Source organism: Mus caroli, chromosome 19 (assembly GCF_900094665.2).
Source record: "Mus caroli chromosome 19, CAROLI_EIJ_v1.1, whole genome shotgun sequence".
NCBI classification, from domain to species: Eukaryota; Metazoa; Chordata; class Mammalia; order Rodentia; family Muridae; genus Mus; species Mus caroli.
In genome coordinates this window covers 26,387,944-26,412,644 of record NC_034588.1, presented here as the reverse complement: position 1 = coordinate 26,412,644, position 24,701 = coordinate 26,387,944, and the positions used below count along the sequence as shown (strand labels likewise).

At 43.3% G+C, this 24,701-nt stretch overlaps 1 protein-coding gene across 1 annotated transcript; it reads right to left on the bottom strand.

Annotated features, from left to right (window-relative positions):
* Positions 1-875: 875 nt before the first annotated feature.
* On the bottom strand, positions 876-20,630 carry Cd274 (CD274 molecule). Its single transcript, XM_021152544.2, has 7 exons — positions 20,467-20,630; positions 15,520-15,585; positions 14,186-14,527; positions 8,239-8,523; positions 6,233-6,343; positions 4,680-4,739; positions 876-3,429 (listed from the first exon to the last, which is right to left on the bottom strand). Exons 2-7 carry the CDS (start codon positions 15,569-15,571, stop codon positions 3,407-3,409), a joined length of 873 nt encoding a protein of 290 aa, XP_021008203.1. The 5' UTR covers positions 15,572-15,585; positions 20,467-20,630; the 3' UTR covers positions 876-3,406.
* Between the last annotated feature and the right edge of the window lie 4,071 nt (positions 20,631-24,701).

Sequence of the window (24,701 nt, the reverse complement as noted above, 5' to 3'; positions counted from 1 at the left end):
AATTCCTTAAATAAGTTATTTTGATAATATTCATCATTCAGGATTCAATAGCATACTATATATACATAAATGCTGTGTGGAAAAAAGAATAAAGCCAGGGATGCGAATATTCTAAGAGACTTTTTTTCCCCCCCACTGGAGGTTAAACTGGAATGATTTGAAAGAAAACAAAAACCAAAAACCAAATCCCAGCTGCCCTGAGCTAGCTATGTGCTGTCCCCAACTCGACTGTCCATTGTTCAGTCACCACTCTGCCGTCCTCACCATGCTGGTGAGGACAAAGAACATCCAGACAGAAGCCTAGCATAACTCTCCTGAGAGGCTTCACCTCGCAGCAGATGGGAACAGATGCAGAGACCCACAGCTAAACATCAGGTGGTACTGGAGGAGTCTCGTGGAAGAGTCTGGGACAGAACTGAGTGAGCCAGAGGGGTCAAGGACACAATAAGAAGACCTACAGAGTCAACTAAGCTGGGCCCAGGTGAGCTCACAGAGACTAAACCACCAACCAATGAGCATGCAGGGGCTGTACCTGGACCCCCTACATATTCATAGAAGATGTGTAGCGTGGTCTTCATGTAGATTCCCTTAAAGGCTGGAGCGGAGGTCTTCTCTGATTCTGTTGCCTGCCATTGGATCCCCTTCTCTTAACTGGACTTCCTGGTTGGGCCTCAGTGAGAGAGGATGTGCTTAGGCCTACTACGATTGGATATCCCAGGGTCAGGTGGTACCCAAGGGGGCTTCCCCTTCTCAGAGGAGACAGGGAGGGGCTAATGGGGAGGAATTTTTTTTTTAAAAAGGGAAAACAAATGTTTAATAAATAAAAATATTTATTAAGTTAATGCAATACATTGACAATCTGATGTAAAATAAAATTTACGGTTATACACAACACAAAAGAATAAAGTGCCACACCAATCCAACACCATGAGATGGCATTAAGATTTCAAATAAAATGAATAAATAGAATGTGTTGCCCAACCCGATATTTTCTTAAACTTCATACAAACAAGACATTAACACGAGACTCATCAGTAAGCTTGTGTGAACAGGTAACAAGCTTGTGAGCCGGGGATTCGGCTATGCTCGTCTGTCCTTTGAGACAGGATCTCACTACGTAGCCCAGCCTGTTCCTTCAGTCTTGACATGTGACAGAACAAGGAAAACTGTAAGAAAGTTCTGGGTTCCTCCTCCTCTCCTCCCCCTAGAGAAAACAGTATCTTAGAGGCCCCTGTGTATAAGGAGAGGCAGTAGCCTTCAAGGGCTCACACAGAGCTAATGGGCTCCTTCCAGGGCAGCCAGCAGTCAAGCAGCAATGCTGACATTCCCAGGGAGACCCTGTAATGGGCAAGAGAAGCATCTGTGTTTGAGAGAAGTCAAGGAAGAAGCCAAAATGGCCCCAGGTCTGCTTCTGCCATGAAGACACAAACAAGGTTCCCCCTTGGTACTGGGGTAATTCAGTGTACCCTGGGGACTCATGGTCTCCCTTTGAGCAGACACAGAACAAGCCAAATACAAACTCGGTGATAACGTGCTTTATAAATGCTGTCTACAGATTCAGGCAGCAGACATGGTGTCTGGCCTAGACAGTGTGAGAGATGCCTAGAAGGATGGGGGAGAAAACCTAGAAACAAAGGCAGTTTCCTCTTAGGAGCTTTAGATCCATTCTGGAAGCAGCATAAATATCCATACATTAAATGAAAAGGGCGAAGAGCACAGAAAATGCATAGTGAACTACCATTTAGGTACAGATAGATAGAAAGATAGATAGATAGATAGATAGATAGATAGATAGATAGATAGATAATATAGATTGACAGACACTTTTACATATATTCTACATATTAACTGTCTTTGGGAAAATTTATACATAAAAACAATAGCAGTTGCTTCTAGGAAGGGGGTAGAGAGGATAGGCTGAGGGAATAGAGCTGGTTTGGTTTTTTTCTTCTTCGTCTTTGTCTTGGGGACCATTCTGAGACAGTTCCCAGTTGATTGCGTTTGAATTGTATGTGTGTGCATGTGCAGGAGGGCGCACTTAGGTCTATGAGTACATGGTGTGTGTGTGTGTGTGTGTGTGTGTGTGTGTGTGTGTGTGTGTGTGTGTCTAGGCATCGTTTTTCAGGCTCTGCCAGCTCCTGTAGGCCTGGAGCTTACCAAGCAGGCTAGGCTGGGTGGTCAATGAGAGCTCGGGATCTGCCTGCCTCTGCCTCCCTAGTGCTGGGATCAAAAGCATGCACAAACATACGCAACTGCTTTTTTTTATGCGGGTTCTAGGGCTAAGACTCAGGGCTTCACACTTGTGAGGAAAGTGTTTTACCAAATGAGCTATCACCTCAGATGTCAATATCACTTAAATAGAAACATTAAAAAAAAAAAAACTATTCAACAAGATTCGACACTTCATGGAGAACAAGAAACTGTATGGCAAGGATAGCAAATCAGAGGTAAATGTAATGCTAGACAATGAACTGGAGTTACTTCCCAGTGTCTTTAAAATTCGAGCTAATGAACATTTCTCTGAGTATTTAACACACATATAAACATGTCCGACCGGTACTCCGGCGTACATCTTTAAGCTCAGAGGCCAGCACAGTGCACAAGGCATGGTGTGATATACAATGCTACTCAATAAGCAGTTTTTAAATTAATTTCTTAATGACAAATTCTATCCTGAAAGGACAGTGGCTGAAGAACAGAAATCTGAGAGCTGTTACTCTGTGGGCAAGTGACTTAGTCGCTCAGCTTCCTGGCTATGCAGTGAGTATAACAGAGGTTAGCTGTTGCTATGGTGATGATGGTTGCTATAGTAATGAGATGAGATGTTGAGTGCTATACCTGACACCTGTAAGGCTGATACAGAACAACTGCTATCGAAGAGCCTCGAGGACTGAAAATAAAGATTATTTGAGTCAGAGAGCAGGAGCCTGTCCAACCAACCAGGTGACCTCTGTGTCCCCTGCTTGTATCAGTAGTTACGGAGGATGCTAAGCAGCAGCTGTGTTCGGTGACTACATCTTAACATCTATCATGTCATCAGAATTCACCAGTCATAATCACATGCCCAAAGTGGGAACACATAGACTCAAAATAAATAGAAGGCACTTAATCTTCAACGCTCATGACTCCATCTCTCATCCCGGCACTGGGTAGAGGAAAAGGTCACTGTGCAAGGACCAGCTGTTAAGCCAGGAACCCTCAACCCATTTCCCAAGACGATTGATGGGCAACTTGCTTAGCAGGGTCTCCCTGAAGAAATGTCCGTTGTTCCAGGCTCCTCTCCCAACACTTTCTCTCTTGGTTCTCTCCCTCAGGTTCCATTTTGAGACTTTGGACTCATGTCCCATGGGCCCTTTCTTTCACAGACCACAAGCTGCCAATCGACGATCAGAGGGTTCCACACTGCTTACGTCTCCTCGAATTGTGTATCTGGAGAGTGATCATAGTATAATAATTTCACAGGGGCAGGGAATATGTAGGGGGAAGCGTACGATATGTAAGCTAAACAAATGTGATGTTTGCTAGAGCATAGAGTAACATTGCCATAAGACAGAGACAGATTCTACCTATGTCTGACTACCCTTACATGATGAAAGATGACTAACCATCCTTGCTTGTCCAGGACTGCCCTGGTTTTAAAATGGAAAGTGTTCATGGCTGAGAAATCCTCAGTCTTGAGCAAGTCAGGCTGGTTCCTCAGGGTGACTCAGCATTATACATGGTAATGTACAGGAGGGAACCTGCTTGGGTTTGCCCAAGTTAGCGAAACCACTTTAGTTCTGCCTGGCCTTACTGTTCACTAAAATGAATTATAAAACACTGTAATTTACTACAAAATAGTTCAGTTAGCTGGTTCAGCGTCTTCTTGTTCTTTTTTCTTTTTTTCTTTTTTCTTTTTTGGTTTTTTCGAGACAGAATTTCTCTGTGTAGCCCTGGCTGTCCTGGAACTCACTCTGTAGACCAGGCTGGCCTCGAACTCAGAAATCCACCTACCTCTGCCTCCCGAGTGCTGGGATTAAAGGCGTGCGCCACCACGCCCGGCTGAGTTTTCTACTCTTATAAATACAGACATTAGTAGCAGAATAGATTGAAGCACCTAGCATAAGAACGTACGTCTGTGGTAGCAAGTCTGTGTATTCTTAGGCACCTCGCATCATCTTCTCAGCCCTGTTTTCCCTACTATACAATGGAGATGATTCTCATATTTATCTGATTGGGGGCAGGGTGATGAAATGCCATATCATACACATGAAACAGTTAACAGCTAACCACACAGCAGAATCATTTGCTTAATCAAATGCCCATTCAAATAAGTCAGCAGCGTCCCTGGTTGCAGGGCTACCACACAGACACCGCAGCAGCAAACCCAGAATTTTCTCAGATGTGGCGATCCTTAGGCAGAGGAGCCAGCAGCCCCCACAAACAGCCTCCTTTGAAAGGAGAGGAGATCACTGCTAAAGTATGTCTCTTGTTGGTAACAGTAGCTTTTTCTGCTCTTCCTTTTGCTTTGTTTTTTGTTTTGTTTGTTTTGTTTTTGCTGTGTGGTTGCTGGCCTGCAACTCCCTATCCTCCTGCCTCAGCCTACAGAGCGCATGAAACTGCAGCCCTGCAAGACCCTGCTTGGCTACTCTGTCCCACTCGTTCCCTCAGCTTGCCCCTCCCTCGTTACTCACACTTACCATTTCGGTTTTTTGAGCTTGTATCTTCGACGCCACATTTCTCCACATCTAGCATTCGCACTAAAGAAGAAGAAATCAATTTTAATTCCTTATAGCAAGATGCTACTACAACCCTCGGGGACTCGATTTTCAACTTAAGGTTTTTAGGAGACACCGATCAATCCCTAATCACCAGGCTTTTAGCCCATGAACTTCCTTATTCCAGATCCCAAGCCGCAAAGTTAATTATTCAACAATTTAGGGTACATAGTTTCATTCTCAGATGGTTTTTAGGACTGTCTACTTTGTCTTCCACCCTTCCCTCAGAAACTTCCCACATCCTGAGCTATCTTACCACCTACTGACTCTCTGTTTTCCTCATCCTCAGCCAATCATCCCAGATGCCATTAGGCAACGACTGCGTTCCTGTGCAAGTCCTAGGCTAGCCCTAAGCCAGATGTGTCTCTGAAGCTTAATCCTTACACCCTGGCAACCCTCTTGGTTCTGCTCAGGGCTTATTCTCTGGAAGCAGCTGGTTGCTACCGCCCCAGTTACAACACTTTTCCCATACACGCGCCCTCCAAAAGGGTGATGGGGAATTCCTCTCTGACGATAGATGTTCCCTCCCATATTCTATTTCCCCATTTGGCTTCACGCAAGTCCATACATCATTGGCTCACTTGGTATGCATTTCAAAGTATTTGGTGAAAAGGTTTACTCTAAGTCACTTTACAATAGGAAGGCATTATTTGACTATATTCATTTTCCTAGATTTCAGTCATTCTTATGGGTAAGTACTGAAATAAATATATGGAAATTATTTTAAAAACTGTGTCATTTTGTCTTCAGAAATCTTGCAAAAAAAAAAAGTGCTTTGTGGTAAAGATACCACAGCTCTTTTTAGAAAGAAGTGTTTTCCCACTTAGGGTACCCAGAACCCAGTTCAATAGGTGTTGTGAGGAATACAAGACTTGAGTTCAACTGAGACCAATAGGCACCACAGTGCTCTGTCTTCAGAGTCTGTAGAAAGAAAACTTATGGCTTTCTTCTTTAGCCTCCATTGCTACCTATCCCTGCACCATTGACCTCCAACTCCAGTTAGAGCATCTTCCTTGTTGTCTAAACTTGTGTGCTGGCCAGCTTTACTGTGAACCGCTGAACAGGGAACCTCACAATGCCCCCCACCCCCCGCACCTTGAAAGCTAAGTCTTTTAGCTTCCCTACGCCCTTGTCCAACTGATACCTCTTCATATTACAACAGGGTCCAACACCACACTCCAAGGTAGGAGATGTTGCAGAGCAACAATGTGAACAGGACTTAAGGAAGACTCAGTACATCAGAGTCACTGTTAAAACTTACTCTGTGTAACTGAAAGTAAGCCCAGGAAGTGGAGGGCAGCACCTTTCAAGTCAGTGTTTCCTGGTGGAGGTTCAGCTAGAGGCAGTGTAGGACGCCCTGTGTTGTGGGGCTGTTCTTGTCAGGGTAGTACCATCTCTGGCACTGCCTGCTCAAGGCAATGGTGGAGGGACCCTCATGCACTTCCCTGCAGGCAGTACAGCAATGGAGGAAATACCTTGTTTTCTCAAGAAGAGGAGGACCGTGGACACTACAGTGAGGAACAACAGGAAGGATCCCAGAAGCATCCAGTGAGTCCTGTTCTGTGGAAGATGTGTTGCAGGCAGTTCTGGAAAAGGATAAAGAGAAGCTGACGGAAGGTAAAGCTAGGCTGCGCCATAGCTTCATGATGACTCCTGAAATATAGTTTGATCTTAGGGTGATCTTAATTACTGAAGGTTAATGTCCAGGTAAGGGTTAGAAGAAGACAGGTCTCCTAAGAAACTGGGAGCAGCACAGAGAAGAACTCCAGGCCTGTGACATGTTTAGCGTAATGCCACAGAAAGTGACTGCAATATTAAATGGTAACCATAATGCGGTAACTTCCTTGTGCACTCATTAACATAGACAGTAACAGCTGACGTGGTGTGGAAGGCCAACTCCCGAACATGGGAAAGCAGGGCACTGCTAAGCCGCTTCTGTCTCCCACAACTGTGGTCAAGGTCAGGGACCAGTGCGGGTTGTTTTTCTTCCATGTCTGAGACTCTTGGGCACTCTAGTCATTAGCATCTCCCTGTTTCTCTGCCTGGAGTTTTGAGAAAGAGAAAAACGGGTCCCCGGGCTATGGGATGCTCTGAGATTGCTAACTTCCATCTCCTGCTGTAACTCAGCTCCTATTGGTCCCACTATGAACCCAAGTTACAGATGAGAAGAGACACTCAGAGTGGTTGAGTTACTCCAGGATGTCCTACAAAGAAATGGCCAGAAAACAGCTTTTTGCTGTTTTATTATGATGATGTTTGTTTGTTTTGTCTTTGAGGCAGGGTCTCTTGTAGTCAGTCCATACTGGCCTTGAACTTGCTGTGTAGCTGAGGATGACCTTTAACTGATCCTCCTGCTTCCACCACCGAAGTGTTTGGACTATAGGTGAGCCCTATATAAGTCTATATGGCGCTGGGGTCATAGCGTTGTGGATGCTAGGCAAGTAATCTCCCAACTGAGCTACGACGTCTCCAGCCCCATAAAACATTTAATGGTAGGAAACCAGCAATATAGCTTTTATGAAAAAGTCCAATTCTAGTTAGAGTGTCTTCCTTTTTACTTTACATTTTTCCAAACTTGTGTGCTCCTTTTGGCTCCACGCCCATCCTGGGCTTCATTTTTCATATTGGTTGACTTTTTAATGTAGTTTTATTTATCTTCTCTAAACTTCACAGAGCTATCTCTAGACATCAATGCACTGTTGACCTACATTGGGAGAGGGGTGTCGATGGAGGCAGAAGCAACCCTCCTCAGAGTACCTCTGGGTTCATATTCATATAATGCTCTGAGCCTCTCACCAGACTGTCTCCCATGCCTCCTGTTTCTGTAAGGTAAATGAATTTTAAAGATAGCTGAATTCTCAAACGATTTTCCTACACTCATTTTCGTGCAGCTCATTCTACCCTACAATGCCCTGGCCTGGTGAGTTACAACCCAGCAAGTCGGTTGCCCATAGGCATCAGCCTCATGTTCTATGCACAGGCAGACTTCCTGGAGTTGAAGTATCAGGGAATGCCCTGAAGAGGAGTATGGGAGGAAATTCTTCCTGTTGAATATAAGATACAAAATAACCAATGCATTTGCTTTCTACTACAGCAGCCCGGGAGGGAAGAGAGAGGGCAGCTTTGATGTGACAAGGTTGACATTCCTGAAGCATAAGCTTGCTCTCACATTGCCCGTGGTGCCCAAGTTACAAGAGCATCTCCTACATGCGGCTGTCACCTGTTTCCTGGAGCACAGGAACTTATGTCCTATCCAACCACAAATACTCAATGACTAACATACATTCTGTCAGGAGCAAACACTTAATTCTTGCTGAGTGTTGACCAAGTAGCATTATGGCTTGCACGCAAGAGAAAGAGGAAACAGAATACGTCTAGCCAATGTAAGTGTCATGTATTCATACACTCGGCCAACTACTGCTAAATGACTATGGCGATGGCCATCGTGCTAGGAGTCCGGGGACCGAGTTAGGCAACTCACCTGGGATGATCAGCTCCGCTGTGTGGTTTTGCCCTGACTGTGATCTCCAAAACGTACAGTAGAAAACATCATTCGCTGTGGCGTTGACCCTCAGACTGCTGGTCACATTGAGAAGCATCCCCTCTGTCCGGGAAGTGGTGACACTTCTCTTCCCACTCACGGGTTGGTGGTCACTGTTTGTCCAGATTACCTCAGCTTCTGGGTAACCCTCGGCCTGACATATTAGTTCATGCTCAGAAGTGGCTGGATCCACGGAAATTCTCTGGTTGATTTTGCGGTACGGGGCTAGGTCAGAAACAAAGAGAGGTCAGAGCTCTCCCATCTTAGGGCTAGCCGTGTGGCTTTGTGGTGTCTGCTTACAAAGAGCATCAACTCAGGCTGGCTATTGGAGAAATATGTCCCCGGCTCTGCTACTTTGGCAGCAGGGAGTGAGTGTTAGTCTGCCTCAGGTCTTCTGTTCAAATCTGAGCCATGTTTGGGCTTCAGGAACAACCTCGTTGTAAAAAAAACGCACCAGGGTGTTTACTGAGTAGCAACTAAATTAAGTAAACTGTTACCTAGAAACCACAGGCCTTTCTACCTCAATGTAAATAAAACATATCTATTTCTTCAGCAATCATTGTCCTACTTAGGATTCTTTAGTGAGCCATATAGAGCCCAGGATAGAGGCATAGGTCCCTACTTGATTACCAAAGACGTAATAAGAGCATTGTAATACGATATTTTCACAGGAACTTGACACAGAGTAGCTAAGACAAAGCAAAGCCATAATGTGTTTGGTTGTCCATGAACCAAGAAAAACCACCACTAATAAAATAGGTATAACTACGATTTCAAGTAACAGCTTTGATGAGCACTTGCCCAGTCTTGTATTTATCACATTCAAGACCAACTAAAGATGAGACCACTATACATTTTTAAATAGGCACATCAGGAAATAATGTCACCACAATAGGGTCTATGCCACATGGCCCGTGACCTAATTCTTCTGGGAAATCAGAGGTTTAAATTTGAAATCACTGTCAATGATAAAACATTCGGAGTGAAATATCTGCTTTCCATTTTTGTTTTTCACGGGTGCTGATGGAAGGAGAGTTCTGCTTCACCTAGAAGACCATGGTGAGCAGCTGATGAGTGGATTCGTCTGAAGCTGACTAGACCTCCGCAGCCTCCGTCCCTAAGGTGAGCGTGTGTGGGAGGACACAGGCAGGAAACACCAGAACTGTGCACGTTTGCTCTAGGATCTGTAAAATCAGTCATGCCTCATAAACGGTGACGGCTGTCACTGAATCTGAATGTCTGTCACAGGAAGAGGGGAGCCTATTGATTCATATTTGGGTTTCTATGGATGTTTCCAATTCTCCTGTCTATTTTTGTTTTGTTTTCCCTTTGAGGAAGAGTTGCATGTAGACCAGGCTAGCCTTGAACTTGCTGTGTAGTCAAAGGTAACCTGCCTCTAGCTCCTGAGTGCTGGGGTCACAGGCAACTGAGTTGCCACCGCATGTGGTTCTATGCTGTGCCGGGGATCGAACCAGAACTTCATGAATGGCAGGTAAGCACTCTACCAACTGAGCTACAGACCCGTCCCTCTTGTCTATCTTTAATTGAATTCACCATCTTTAAAAATAAATGCATTACAAAATCTTCTTAAAGAAACTTCAGATCAAAGATAAAGCTCACAATTCAACACAAAGCAAAGGGAAATGTCAGCAGTGACGTTACCAGTCGCTTTCGGACATTAAAAACAAAGATTGAGTTGGATGTGATAAAGCATTGGCTAAAATAAGCTTCAGGGTGACTGAGACCATCTCTATTTGTTAATCATGAATTTCATCTTAACATACACTGATTCTGAGTTGTCAGGATTTCCAAATACTCTTTGTTCCATGTGTTTCTTCTTTTGAATATCTTTTTTTGTACAGTTTCAGAATATATCATGTGTTAGATTGAATCAACCACCTGAAATCAGTGAGTTATTTCCTTCTGATCTTCACAGTGGCCATTTCTTATAATACAAGCTATATCTATTGGCACCAGATACATCCTTTATAATCACACACATGTTTATAACACCTCAAAGACAAGTTCTGTTTGTTTTCAAACCTCTGGTTTACCTCTAGAACACTCTGTTACTGCTGTGATCAAAAACCAGGAAAAGTTCAAATCATGTTCAAAGCCATTCTGTTTCTTGATCCCCACTCCAGAGGTACAAAGACAGGCAACAAAGCGAGGCTAGGAAGGGCACAGAGTTTAGAGATGGGCTAGTTGGGTTCCGAACCTGGCTGCATAATTTTATGGGGGTGGAATTTAGGCAGATCGCATTATTTCTTTGGCCCTCAAATTTTTAATGCCTGAAAAATGGGCACAGCAGTGCTGTGTAACATTGAATCTGAGATGTCACCTAGGGAAAGACACATTCCGATTTGAAAGACAGTCGATAGGAAAGAAAACAAACCATGGTCATGGGCAAGTGCCTCCTCCGAAGAGTTATGTTAAAGATTAAATGAATTCATATGAGCAAGAAGCCCAGGGCACAACCTCTCACATATCCGGTGTTCTGTGAGTGTTAATTATAACATCTACCCCTGCTGTTGTTAGGCAGCTGTGGAGGACTGTGAGCACAGCTGTGGAAGAGCGTGAACACAGAAACAAGAAAGTTCCTACGGCTCACAAGGAACAGTCTAAAATCTCCCAGATTCAAGCCCATTCATACAGCATACACTTTAAGGTAATTTTTTTTAAACCATTCCATCAACAAACACGTTTTTCTTTTCTTATTACACTGCCACTTCATAATATATCAAGGCCAACAGGTTCAACAATAAAACTGACCAAAGCCCCTACCCCTAGAGCTTGTGTTCAAGAGAAGGAAAGAGACAATAAGCATGATATGCTGAGACATCTTAGATAGGCATAGACGACAGAGAAAAGGTTTAAACAGAGCTGAGGGATCTGGTGAGCCATGGCAATCCTTAATTGTTGAACCATGTGATGAACGTGTTTCTTACAGCTGCTTAATACCATCTATAGTCCGAGGACTATTAAATTTTCTGATATTGAGGGCAGTGATTAAAGCTGAATATTTTTCAATTAAAAGCCAGATCCCCGAGGGTCTTCTGTAAACCTTTGAAGGTATAACATGATCCAAAGAGATAATAAAAACTGAGTTAATCCAAAACTACACTCTTTCAGATTTCAGTTTTGAAATGGTTCACCTTTAAAACCCCATGGCGCGTGAACTCCCTGTAGGGCAGCTTCACCACCACACACTTGCAGTGATGGGAAGGAGCCTTGCTGTGAAGTCATTTGCATAGCACAGAATTCAGGAGTTCTACTTCCTTGACATGGAAAGCTCTTACATGCCAGCCACCATGGTGCTAGAAACTGAAACCAGGGTCCTGTACATCACTGGGCATGTCCTCAGTCCTGTTCCTATTTTAATTTTACATTTATTCATATATGTTATATGTATGTATGTATGTATGTATGTCTTTGAGAAAGGATTTTGCCAAATTGCCCAGGTTGCTCTTGAACCAGCTATTTGTTCATAGTGCAGACAAGTCCTAATTGTGTGATTCTCCTGCCTCAGCTTCCCACATAGCTGAGATTACAGATTTGAGCCACAACATCCACCGCAGCCAAGGTTCAGACTCTTGGCCTAGACCAGCTAACTTGCATGCAAATGGCAAGATGAACTGGGAGTAAAATATCGACGTAGTGATTTCTGTAAGAAAACAAAATAGTCAAGCAGGTCTTCAAGTCTGCTTGGTTACCAGCTTTGCCGCATCACACGTCCCTCCGCGGAGAAGCCATCCGCTCCAGAAGATTGTCTCTGGTATCAGAGGTATCACTGAGAAGATCTAGAGTAAATTCTTCCTTACCACAGAGTCACCTACTCCTAACAAGCCATGAGAGACCTCTTGTCACAGAGGCTTACACACACCCTGCGTCCTTCTTCCTGACTGCCCGCCTTGAGCTCCTTCCAGTGCCCCAGGTCCAGCAACTTCGACTGCTCATGGCCTTCCAGCTTCATAATGTCTTTAAATGTCTTGGAACCAAACAGGAGCCTCATATTTGTTGATGTACTAACAGCTGCTCAAGATATTAACAACCATATCCCGAGTCTCCTTTCATGAGTGTCACAAACGAAGAATTGTAAGTAAAAGGTAATGGAAGTTAGAGCCAAGCACTGAAATAAGGCAAGTGACATCTTCATAACCATGGGAGCTCTAAGCGACCCAGCATCACAGACCCATTAATATACTGTCGGATGGACACATTTTTCCTAATCTCTACATAAGTTTGAGTTAATAACTGCCGTGATCCCTTATGAGAAACGTGAATTTTTCCTATGTATAATATTGACCTTCACACTAGTTTAGGAGTAAAAAGAGCAAAGGAGACTATCTGATTCTAGCCAAATAGTTTTAAAGTTACTATGAAAACCAAAAAGGAGCAGGCAGACCATCTGCAACGTCTGCCTGGAGAAGATGGGGTTCAGCTCAGAGTCCATCAAGGTGAAGTTTCCTCAGACCATGAAAGGGACCTGATTCGAGGGACACCACTGTGGGAGGTATGTGAAGAAGAGAGCCTTGGGGATTTCCGGTCCTGGTGGGCAACTGGACTGGCTGTGTGCATGCCTGCGATGAGTGAAGCTCTCAGGTCTATGTAACCCAACAGTGAAAGCAGGGGTGGTTAGCAAGGTGTTTTCCTTCCCTTAGCTAGTTCCAACCCAGAACTGTGAACTCAAGGGACCTGATGACATTTCTGTGGCTCGTTACCCAGGAACTTACACTCATAGTTCCTCCTCAGCACTCCCAGAGATGCAGGCCCTGAAAATGAATGCATGCCTGCTGAGTGTAGCCTGTACCCTCTCTGTGGAAGGACGGCTTCTTCTACACTTAAGATCTTCACTTCTCATCCTTCATAGATTAACCTTAATGTTTTTAAAGTGACACCCACCTTGAGTTCAGTCAGTAGAAGATATAGATAGATAGATAGATAGATAGATAGATAGATAGATAGATAGATAGATATAGAGATATATGCACACACACACATATATATACATACATTATATATTGTGTATATATATATAAAATGTGTATGTATATGTAGATATGTGTGTTTATATATGTATAAATATATAAAACTTTGTATGATATATGATATGATATATATATATACACATTGTATATACATATATACATATATACACATTGAATTTTGTATGGAGGTATTCAAAGGAAAGAAAATATGCTAAGCCTGATAGATTAAATATAAACAGTAATCCAATCAAAAAGTCATGGAGGGATGTACAAATAGTAGTTACTGGATATTTATGCTTAGAAGATGGTGGTTAGGGAAGAGGGGCATTTTTATGATTCTATTTCTTTCCATGACATTCAAATTACTTGTAAAAAAATTATGTGTGTGTGTGTGTATGTATGTTTGTATGTATATATATTTACAAAAAGCTTGCAAAAGTGAAATGCCAGGTGTTTGCTTTTTATCATAAATGCAATATATAATTATGCACATAATTATATATTGTAGTATATATTATTATACATTATGTTATATGAAATATATGCATATTATATCTTATTGCATGTTACACAGTTATATCTACACATCTATGTAATATATTATATATATTGCACTTATGATAAGAAACAAACACCTGGCATTTCACCTTTGGTACTTACCGCAGAGCATGGCTGAGTATTATCTGGTACTGAATCTCAAGTTACTGTCAAACACACAGTGCTAGGCTTTTTCACTGGTGAAGTGTGTGAACGAACGAATGAACAAACGAGCGAGAAAAAGAACAGGCTGCTGTTGTTCTGTGAGACGTGCATGCAAACTCTCAAGAACGAAGAGCTCTCAACATTAGGGAGCTGTTTTAAATATGGATGAAGCCTTCCTCATCCAGGGTAATTCTTACCATTGACTTTCAGCGTGATTCGCTTGTAGTCCGCACCACCGTAGCTGATCATGCAGCAGTAAACGCCTGCGTCCTGCAGCTTGACATCTGTGATCTGAAGGGCAGCATTTCCCTTCAAAAGCTGCTCCTTTGGCAGCGAGGCTCTCCCCCTGAAGTTGCTGTGTTGAGGCTTAAGGTCCTCCTCTCCCGCCACAAACTGAATCACTTGCTCATCTTCCTTTTCCCAGTACACCACTAACGCAAGCAGGTCCAGCTCCCGTTCTACAGGGAATCTGCACTCCATCGTGACGTTGCTGCCATACTCCACCACGTACAAGTCCTTTGGAGCCGTGATAATAAACGCTGAAAAGGAAAGAGGACCAGCCCTCAGAAGACAGAAAACTCCTCCAAACACATCTGAAAAACTGGGTAAAAGGTTACCATCATTTTATTTAGGGAATCACATGAACACTAAAATTCTTCTTTAAAATAACTTCATGGGGGGCGGGGTGACGCAAGCAATCTAGATAATATATTCCCAGTCTTATTTAAAAGGAACCAATATATAAAAATATATTATAGGAAACGGATCACCTGTTAGTTCTGTATCACCTGATATTTTTATATTCATCCCCTGGGGGGGGGGGCGGCGGTTGTTATTCATTCCTTCATTTGTTTCTGGTGCTGGGATTGCACCCAGGGCTTTTTTTTTTTTTTTTTTTTTTTTACATCAGCCAAGTGTTCTACTACTAAACCACACCCAAAGCTCCAGTATTTTCCTTCATCCTTTCCAAGTAACTTATTTTTTTTCTTCACAAATTTTACTTATTTTTAAGATTTTATTTATTTATTAAAAATATATACAATATATTTGCCAAGTAACTTATTTATGGCAAAGGAGAACGAGAATGTGCTTGGATAAGCAAAGTTTATTCCTTATAATTATTTTAGGGGATGGAGTGATCGCCCAGTAAGTAAACGATTTGCTGTGCAGCACATGGGCCCAAGTTCAAATCCCCAGAGACCAGGTAGAAGCCAGGTGCAGTAGCATGTGCCTATAATCTCAGTGGACTGGGAGGTAGAGACAGGAGAGCCCCCAGGAGATTCTGAGCCAGCCGGACTACAGGACTCAGCAATGTACAACAAATAAGAGACCTTGTCTCAAACAAGGTTGAAGGTGAGGACTAAGCTCTAGGTTGTCCTATGAATGCTATATGTGTGCCTAGCAACTGCACATAAACACAGACCCCCTCTACACACACACACACATACACACCCCACAAATTACTTCCATTTTTAACTCATGGCTAAAGTATTGAAAATATAGAACCCACTGAAAAGATTTGGTGACTTACCCCGTAGCAAGTGACAGCAGGCTGTGACTATAATGACAGCAAATATCCTCATGTTTTGGGAACTATCTAGTAACAGGAAACACAGAGAGGTCTGCTTAGTTCCAATAGCAGAGCAAGGAGACACTAGTAGATGTGTCCTTGTCATATATACATAAGCCCTAAAAGCCAGTCTGGAAAGCGCAGACAAGCCAGCTATAACTGAAGCAATTATGAGGGCTGGCCAACAACCGACTTGCAAGTGTGGAAACACAGCTGAACAGTCCAAAATTCAATGCTTTCGTTTTGTAAGTCAAAGCCATGTAGAACCAAGTGGAAAGAAGTCAGTATGATGGGATCAGCAGCTTTACATTGAGTTATAAGCCCCCCAGATTGTTAATGTACATTCAAACTCAGCCAAGGATCCCCTCAACCCCCTCAGATGTACCATGCGTTCTTTCAACATTGTAACGTATTTGAAAACTAAAACCTGCTTTAGGCAAAGCTTCAAAGCAAAGAACATCCAATTTTCACTTTCACTTTTCAATGCTTCCTCCCCATTAAAATCTCACCTCTGCCTCTCACCCATTCCACATGATAATTCTTTTCCCCAGTAAAGAGAGTACAGTGGTAACAGGTATGGGAAGGAAGGAGACTTCCATCTGGCCTGGTTACTCTAAGGTCTGGATGTCTGAATCCTAGTCTCCCCTCCGCTGAACACTTTCCTAATTCACTCGGCAAACACTGAGTATCTCCTCTGAGTCTGGCAGTATTTTGGGCACTGCTGAAGCAGCGGTGGGAAACAGGAGCCATTCTTCCATGAAACCGGTGTCTAAAGGAGTGTGCTCAAAGGTGAGCGCTACATTCCAGCCAGTCTAATAATTTACATTTTCTGCTTCTGTGTTATTTGCATGTTTACAACTTTCATGGGAGAGTCAGTCTTCCCTTACTGTTTCTCTGACCTGTGTGCTCATTCACAGTCAATCTGAAAGGTGTATAAAGCTGGCGAGGACGGCTTCTGCATCCCAGCCTCTGAACTCAGTGAGAAAACTATACATCGGTCAAGAGGAAGACGGATGAGAGTCTCACATAGCTCGAAGGATAATCAATAAAAACGGAAAGAACGCTCTCGATGAGAAAGTCCATGGAAGATCTGTGATACCATTTGGACCTTCTGCTCTACCAAAATTACAGACTCCTCATAGGTAGCGTTAGTGAAGATACAGGATTTCTTGACCTTTCCTGGGAAGGATGTGAAATTGTATAGCTTCTTAAAGGTCAATTTTGTAATCTGTTAAAACTTTAACTGTGCATGTCATATGATCTCTCTATTCCTGTCTTGGAAATTCATCCTAGACAACATAAGTCATATGTAACAGAGATGACACAGCCAACAACAGTCCCAGACTTGAAATACCCCATGTATTAGCTAATAAAACTGTGTATACTCAAAATACCGTGACAGATAGATTTTAGTATATGCACAGGGGATGAGTTTGCAGAGAAGTAGGAAGGAGCTTAGAGGGTAGTATGTAAAGCAAAAATATTCTTGTGTTGTAGAACAACCCCACTCCTCTTGAAGACACTGCCTGACAGTGATTATCTGCAAAGGTAATTGTGACTTTTATAGGGAAGACACGTAAGTTCTTACACATTTATACCTTAAAAAAAAGATTTATTTACTTATTTTATGTATGTGAGTACACTGTCACTGTCTCTAGACACACCAGAAGAGGACTTCAGATCCCATTACAGATGGTTGTGAGGCACCATGTGGTTGGTGCAATTTGAACTCAGTACCTCCGGAAGAGCAGCCAGTGCTCTTAACTGCTGAGCCATCTCTTCAGCCCACATTTATACTTTTTTTTTAAGGGAGAAAGATAGAAAACGAGAGATGAAATCACAAATTTTTTCTTCATTTTTTTTTGTGTGTCCAATTTTCAAATGAATGAATAATCATTTGACTTATCTTATTAGGAAAAATAAATCATTACACCTACCAAATTTCTTGTGAGGGACCCTGAAACGGAGCTCAGACGTCTTCACTGAGGTAGGGTGACCATTTCAGTTTATTTTTATGGTTGGATATTGTTGATGTTGTTATAAAAACAAATGTAGGCACATTACACACATTCTCCTTTAGGGATCATTTGGTAATATTGGCTAACATATTTATTTGGTTGCCAAAGATTGCTTGGGAAGGAGGAGAGCTGTTACTGATGTGATGAAATAGAGGCCCAAGATGCTGCCAAGACCCTACCCTGCCGCCACCTCCCCCCCCCCACCGCCCCAAGTCAACAGAGACTGAGATGGCCTACAGCACCACCAGTGCCAAGCTGGAGAAATGGTGACCACTCTCAGCATGTCTGTCAATAGTTTCTGTTCAGCCATTTTCCTCTATGCTTTTAAAGATTGATTTATTTTATGTGTAAGAGTGTTTTGTCTGGGACTGGAGGGATGGCTCAGAGGTTAAGAGCACTGGCTGCTCTTACCAAAGTCCTGAGTTTAATTCCTAGCAACCATATGGTGGCTTACAACCATCTATGAGACCTGGTGCCCTCCTCTGGCCTTCAGGTGTACACGCAGGCAAAACCCCGTATAAATAATAAGAAAGAAATCTGTTTTTTTGGAGTGTTTTTGTTTTTGTTTTTTAAGAATGTTTTGCCTGCTTGTATGTCTGCTTGCCATATGTGTGCCTAGTACCTCTGAGGTATCTCTCCAGCCCCCGTTGTTTTACACATGTAGTAGCCATTTTTAAAATGTAAGATTATGGCATAATTTCCCCAAGTCTTGTATTTAACAGGCCCCTAACACGGAGCACCTTTGCTGTTATGTGTTGTCCCTTTTTTTCAGAATCACAAATATGTGTGTGTTTGGCCAATGTTTGGGCGAGTACCAGTTGTGTACCAGGTCCAAGTTTAGGCTCGAATGATAGATTTCCCTAAAGTGAACGGCGGATCTAGGGAGAAAGACTACAGCAGCTGATGCCACTGCATCTTTGCGCAGCACAAACATTACTTTTTAAATCCCCCCCCATTCAATTCTTGAAAAATGCAACTTGATTTGTTTAAATAAATATTTAGCTCTCAATCGTTACCTGATTACTTATTTGGACTGTTAAGGTCATAGCCTTCTTGCTGATTATTATGAATCATTGATGTTAGAAAAGGGCAGATGCAACAGCATCTGAGAGACTGGGGGAAGAGGCTAGCCTGGGCTACATAGTGAGCCTCTGTCTCAAACAACAACAAAAGCAGGAAAATAAAAGCAAACAACAACGAAACAAAAAATAAACAAACCAAACCAAACCAAGGACATTTACAAAAAGAGCAAAATCAAATGACTCATTATTAATCCTATCTCTCCAGTTCATCTGCCCAAGCAGATGAGGCAGGATGACATCCAGGCGTGTGAGGACACAGTGACTGTAGCAATGAGGCCCTGGGAGAAATGGCCAAGCCGAGTACTAGGCAGTCACACTGAGGGACATGATATCCACTGAAGACTATACCTAATTTTTCCTACATTGATGGCAGACTCAGTTGGAACACTTATCTATTGATTATGAGTCTGCTTTAAAAGCCTAGTATAAAGTCTGAAAGGTGATGGGTTGGGTCTGATACTCACCTTCTTCAGTAGCATATCCTCCCCTCCCTGGCTCTCAGGGTGCAGGTGTGAGCAGTAGAAGATAAAAAGGGGAAATTCTGGGACCATGTAAATCAGCATGGCCTTTGACCTCTAAACCTGCACCTCTTACATGGGCTAAGAGTCCAGGATCGCCTTCTCCCTCCGGCAGAAACTGTAACCTTTCACAAATTCCCAGACAAGAGCTGAGAGCCTTTCACAGAGTTTAACGTAAAGAAGTGGCGCTCATTCAAGATGGGGAAATAGGTTTGTCCCAGGGGAAGTCCAGATGAAGATCTTGGAACGCCACTTCTCTATCTTCCCATGGGTGGGAGGGTGGGGGTGGGGTGGGGGGGAGTGCCTGGGGGGGGAGGGGAAGCAGATGCGAACTTCCTTTCTCAAAACAGTGAAAATTTACCCAGTTTTCAAATTCTATCAAATGATCCTGAACTCTGTGCTCAAATTCCTCCCTTCTCCATCCCTCCTTAGAGTGGCATGTAACCACTGTCATATCTTCCTATCTATGATGCTCAGCTGGGAAAGGTGAATATTTTCTGAGTATAAAGTTCTCCTTAAACACCGCCGGTCACTGTCGTCGTCGTCAGCTGCGGATACATTCTGGAATGCATTCTCAGTTTTTTTTTTCTACACAAAGGCCTTTCAGACACTCAAACATAATGAAGTACTTATACATATAAGAGTTTATCTAAATGAAATACCCAGCCATATTCCAGACAGTCACATACACAGATGGTCAGTGGATGACTGAGCCAGTAAGGCACTATCGCTAACCTGTGCACTCCTCAGTGGGAGAGTGATGCCCTTTAATAACCCAGCACAATGGAATATAGCAATTAAAAAAAAACTGGCTAAGTAATTCATAGAAAAACACCTGTAATAATTTATTCAAAAAAGATAGAATATTTTACTTTCACCTCTTATGACAACCCCAACCTAAACTTTAACATAGCCTAGGGCACTGGGTCTAAGAACTGTTTGGGGCATTTTCTTCCAAAAACCCTTTAGGTTCTCTGGGCAGATAGAATGAAAATCTTAAGCTCCAGCATCCTAGACCTTGACAGAGGAAGGGACCTCAGGAGATGCTTCAAGTGGAAAGACTTACCCAGTCATTGCTAGCAAACCGTCAAAGTCGCGCTAGGACCAATTCATCATCTCTTCTGACCCAGCTACCTACCCCCAAGATCCATAGATAAACACACAAAACTGCGGATTCTGAGCTCTTAACTTTCCCAGGAAACCGGTTCCCCTCTCCGTTCTAAAAAGGTCTAGGGATTCTGGCTCTTTAACGTGCCCTGCAAGCGGATTCCGCGAGAAGATGCTCCCTACCTGCAGGCGAGGAGACTAGCCGGCGACGTCTAAGTGCAGCCTGGCTTGAGGCTTGGGGACCACGATTTCCTGGTCTTATCTTGAGCGCAGAGCCCCGCCCACTCCTCGGAAACCTTGTCCAACCTCCGCTGTCTGTGAAACCGAAGCCACCCAGTCCCTCTGAGCATCAGTTTATCCCATAGTATTTCCTGCGAGTTTATCCCATAGTATTTCCTGCAGATGACTTTAGAGTCAGTTTTGGGATATTCACCGTTTATAGAAAAAACGAAACTAGGCTTCGGTGCGGTGACATGCCTTAATTCCAGTACTCAGGAGCCAGTGGCAGGTGGATCTCTCTGGTCTATAGAGAGAGCTCCAAGACAACCGGGCTACTACTGAGACCCTGTTGATAAAAAGAAAAACAAAAACCAAACACTATTTAAAAAACGAAACTAAAAGTGAAAGTGAAACCCGCATTAGCTTTCTTGTAAATCAGGGTCCCTGAAAGAAACAGTCCAGTCCAGAGTAAACAACTCAGCTCTATTGGGGGGTGGGGGGCAGTGGAGCCTGAGGTCTCCGGAAGGGGAGGGTGTGCGTGGAGATCCACATAGGTTGCTTCCTCTACAGCTCCCACCTTGGTTTTTGAAAGAGGGTCTCTCTTACCTAACCTCGGGCTCGCAGCTGGCCAAACTAGCCGGCCAGAGTGGTCCAGGGATCCCCATCCACGCCCCTGCTGCCAGGGCTAGGGACTCAGAAATGGGCCATCTCTGCAATTATTATGGGTAATGAGGACCCGAATTTCAAATCTTCAGGCTTGAGCAGTGAGCGTTTTCGAAGCAAAATATCTGAAGTCATAAGATCTCCGACTTAAATTTTATCTTCAGAATCCAGACACTTCAGATTACCATCTGATTCCCCATCTCTTTCAAGCCCTTTCTGGATACGTGGATACGTGACAGTCTTGACATAACTTTACATATAGAGTTACACAACCTATAAAGTTAATATCAGGCAAATGACTCAGTTTTAATTCTAGAAAGTAGGTGTGTCTGTATAATAGGAAATATATTTTTAAATCGTGGATTTGGTGACTTCCTCAAAGTTCCTCGACATAATGAAACCAGTTGCCTTGCCGTTCAAGAACTTCCCATCTCGAACCGTGCCCTTTGTGAACGCTGTGGATCACGGCCAGTCTCGGGATCCAGGTGGGGGAAGTCTAGTCTAAGCGATGTTGAGAGAGCCCTTCTGCGAACTGGAAGTGTGGACTTTTTCTAAGACAAAACCTTGGGAACTCCACAGAGCACTGTCATCTTTAAACATTTCACTGTTGGACTTCAAGGACCTTCTTCATTCTCTGCTTTCCCCCACTTACTTACTAAAACTACTATTCTATTCTGGGTGAATACTGGGGTGTCCGCTGGCTTGGTTGTAATGAGATTTTCACATTCTCAAAGCATCTCCATTTTAAACTTGGAAGTCATTGGGGTTGATGCTGCCTTAAGAATCTATAGAGAATGTGGAAATCTAAACAGCAACAGTAAAATTGGAATAAGACCAGAGCCTCGGCTGAGATAGTCCCTCTTCCAAATGTCTTTTGAACCCCAATAATAGAATAAAGCAATTAAAGTTAGAGATAACGTTAGTTGGCTGACTGAAAATAAAATATAGACTTTATATGTGGAAATTCAGTCTAAACATATGTGTGTGTATATACACATGCACAGACAAAACATATTTCTAGTTAATAGGGTTTTTTTGTTTGGTTGGTTTTGGTTTTTTGAGACAGGGTTTCTCTGTGTAGCCCCTGGCTGTCCTGGAACTCTGTAGACCAGGCTGGCCTTGAACCCAGAAATCCGCCTGCCTCTGCCTCCCCAGTGCTGGGATTAAAGGCGTGTGCCACCACGCCTGGCCAAGCTTTATGATAGGTTAGTATGGTTGTGACTATTCAGATCTGTAAAAAAATCACTTTAGAGACCCACTCCTTAGCTGAGTTCCCTTGGTTCCCTAAGGATCTGAGAGGTGAGGATTAAGCCACACCCCCTGAGTAGTCTCTGTGATATGTGAATTCCTTCTAAAGCTAGAAGAGGTGAGGTGGTTTGGTTTGGTTTGGTTTGGTTTGTTAAAGCATTGCTTAAGGTCTACATAAATACTCCACAGAAAAGGCAAGGGGTGACTGAACCTGGTCTCTCTGAAGCTCTCCATGGGAACTGGGGCCTGCTGCTTTCGCTGATTTGCATATGAGTAATCTGAAGAGTCGCCCCACCCCCACTCCTCCACCTGTTTCTACTCCTCCGACATTTATTTTCCAATGAAGTTCACCGTGCCCCCTTAATGAAGTTTTGGTATCCTCCAGAAATAGAAAGTAAGGATGTGACTTTTACACACACACACACACACACACACACATGTATGTATGTATATATATATATATATATATATATATATATATATATATATATAATCACCATCTCAAAAATACACATAAGCCAAAATAGCCTAGGCAAGGAGAGAAGTATTCCTGAAAATGATATGCGTTTTTGTGATTTGGACAAAATGAATAGAGAAACGGTCAGACAAGAGAAAAACAGCAGCTAGCCAAGGCTGAAGAGTGGAACAAATCTCTAATGTCATTTCTAATCTTGCTGTTTCCTGTTCATACCCCACCTGGCCTATTCATTTCAGGGAGATAAACCTCCTTGCTGCTCACAGTCTGCTTAGCTGATGATGAAGACCAACCAACCATCTCAAGGGTAAGGCACTACACAAAGTGATTCCGGAGATACCCAACCTGCAGGAGGGACAAACTGCAAAGGCTGGAGGGGAGCAAGCGTGGAAAGTTCCTGCAGAGAATATTACTGTGCTGCAGTCTAGACTGAAAGGCTGGCTCTCGTCACATCTCAGAGGGCCTGGAGGGTTAAGGAGATAGGTTGGTTCAGGTTGGTTCCCAGTGGTAATGCAAAGTCATTGGAGAGTGCAGAAGCGAAGGTCAGGCCACGTGAGTCTGGAGTTACAGTTAGTTGTAAGCTGCTAAGAATCAAACCTTGGTGCTTTGGGGTGTCCGTAACTGGATAAGCTCTCTACAGCCCTAGTTCTCAGAGCTCAGGGACTATTTTCTGAAGGGGAATGAGGAAGAGGAGGAGGAGGAAGAAGAGGAGGAGGAGGAAGAGGAAAAGATCACTCAGGGGAGGAGAACAGGCTGAGATTCACAGGTTGAGAACAGGGTCATGTGCGTAGCATGGGTTGCAGGAGAAGGAAGTTAGCAAGCAGGTGCTTAGTCAATACTGACATCACAGCTGAAAAGCACCCTAAAGAGAAGCAGCTACAAGTTTCCTGCTCATCAGTTGTGCGGTTATTTACATACAGCCGTGGAAGGCTAAAGCCCACACCCTCATCACCATTCCCCAGGGCTTCCCCAGTCAAGCTTCTCTTGGGATGCTATGAAATGCTTGGGCTGCGCCACATGAAGCCTCATCTGATTCAGGTTACACTCTGAGATGTGCCAGCCCCTGCTCGGAACAGCCTTCCTTGGCTACAGCATCATTAAAAAAAAAAAAAAAAAAAAAAAAGCCTATCAAATTAATAAGATGAAATCACAATAATGATTAAAAGTGTCAGTAATAGTAAAACAGGTAGTATTTTCAAATGTCAGACTCTCCCATGCATACACTGGGTTACCTAACTTGTGTTATGAGTTGTGTTTCCTGGAGTCGCCTCTACTTCAGGGCTGTGTAATTGGAGACAACTCGCTCAAGTAACTTGTGGAAGCTTACGTGTTCAGGAAAGGATACTAGTGGGAATGAAACCCGGAACGGTGCCCCAGTGTCTGCTACACAGCGGCCACACAGGTGGACTGTCAGGTGAGCGTCCTCATCCACTGCCATCAATCACAGTGTGTGGATTTTAAGGCCCTGACTTACTACTGTATGCCCCAGCCATTCTACCCCTACTACCCAAGACAACTGACAACATGCTCACAAAACTAGCAATGTTCTTCATACTAGACTAAATAGAGCCATGCAAATGTCCATCGGTCTTAATGGACACACAAAATGCCTTATATTCATACACTGGACTACTATTTAGTCCCAACAAGAAATGGAGCCATGATCCATGCTATAATTTACCTGTTTAATTTTTATTTCCATTCAACATGTATTTATTCCCTGTGTGCGCAAGTGCACACTCATGCGCGGAACACTTAGGGATGTCAGAGGACAGCTTACAATAATGGGTTCTTCCCTTCCACTATGTGGATC

Excerpts from the sequence above, each read along its gene's own strand:
- Cd274 (XM_021152544.2), bottom strand. The coding sequence starts at position 15,571 with ATGAGGATATTTGCTGTCATTATAGTCACAGCCTGCTGTCACTTGCTA. Across the intron at positions 14,528-15,519 it reads CTGCTGTCACTTGCTACGGG|CGTTTATTATCACGGCTCCA; the intron begins GTAAGTCACCAA and ends TTTCCTTTTCAG. Across the intron at positions 8,524-14,185 it reads AATCACGCTGAAAGTCAATG|CCCCGTACCGCAAAATCAAC; the intron begins GTAAGAATTACC and ends TTTCTGACCTAG.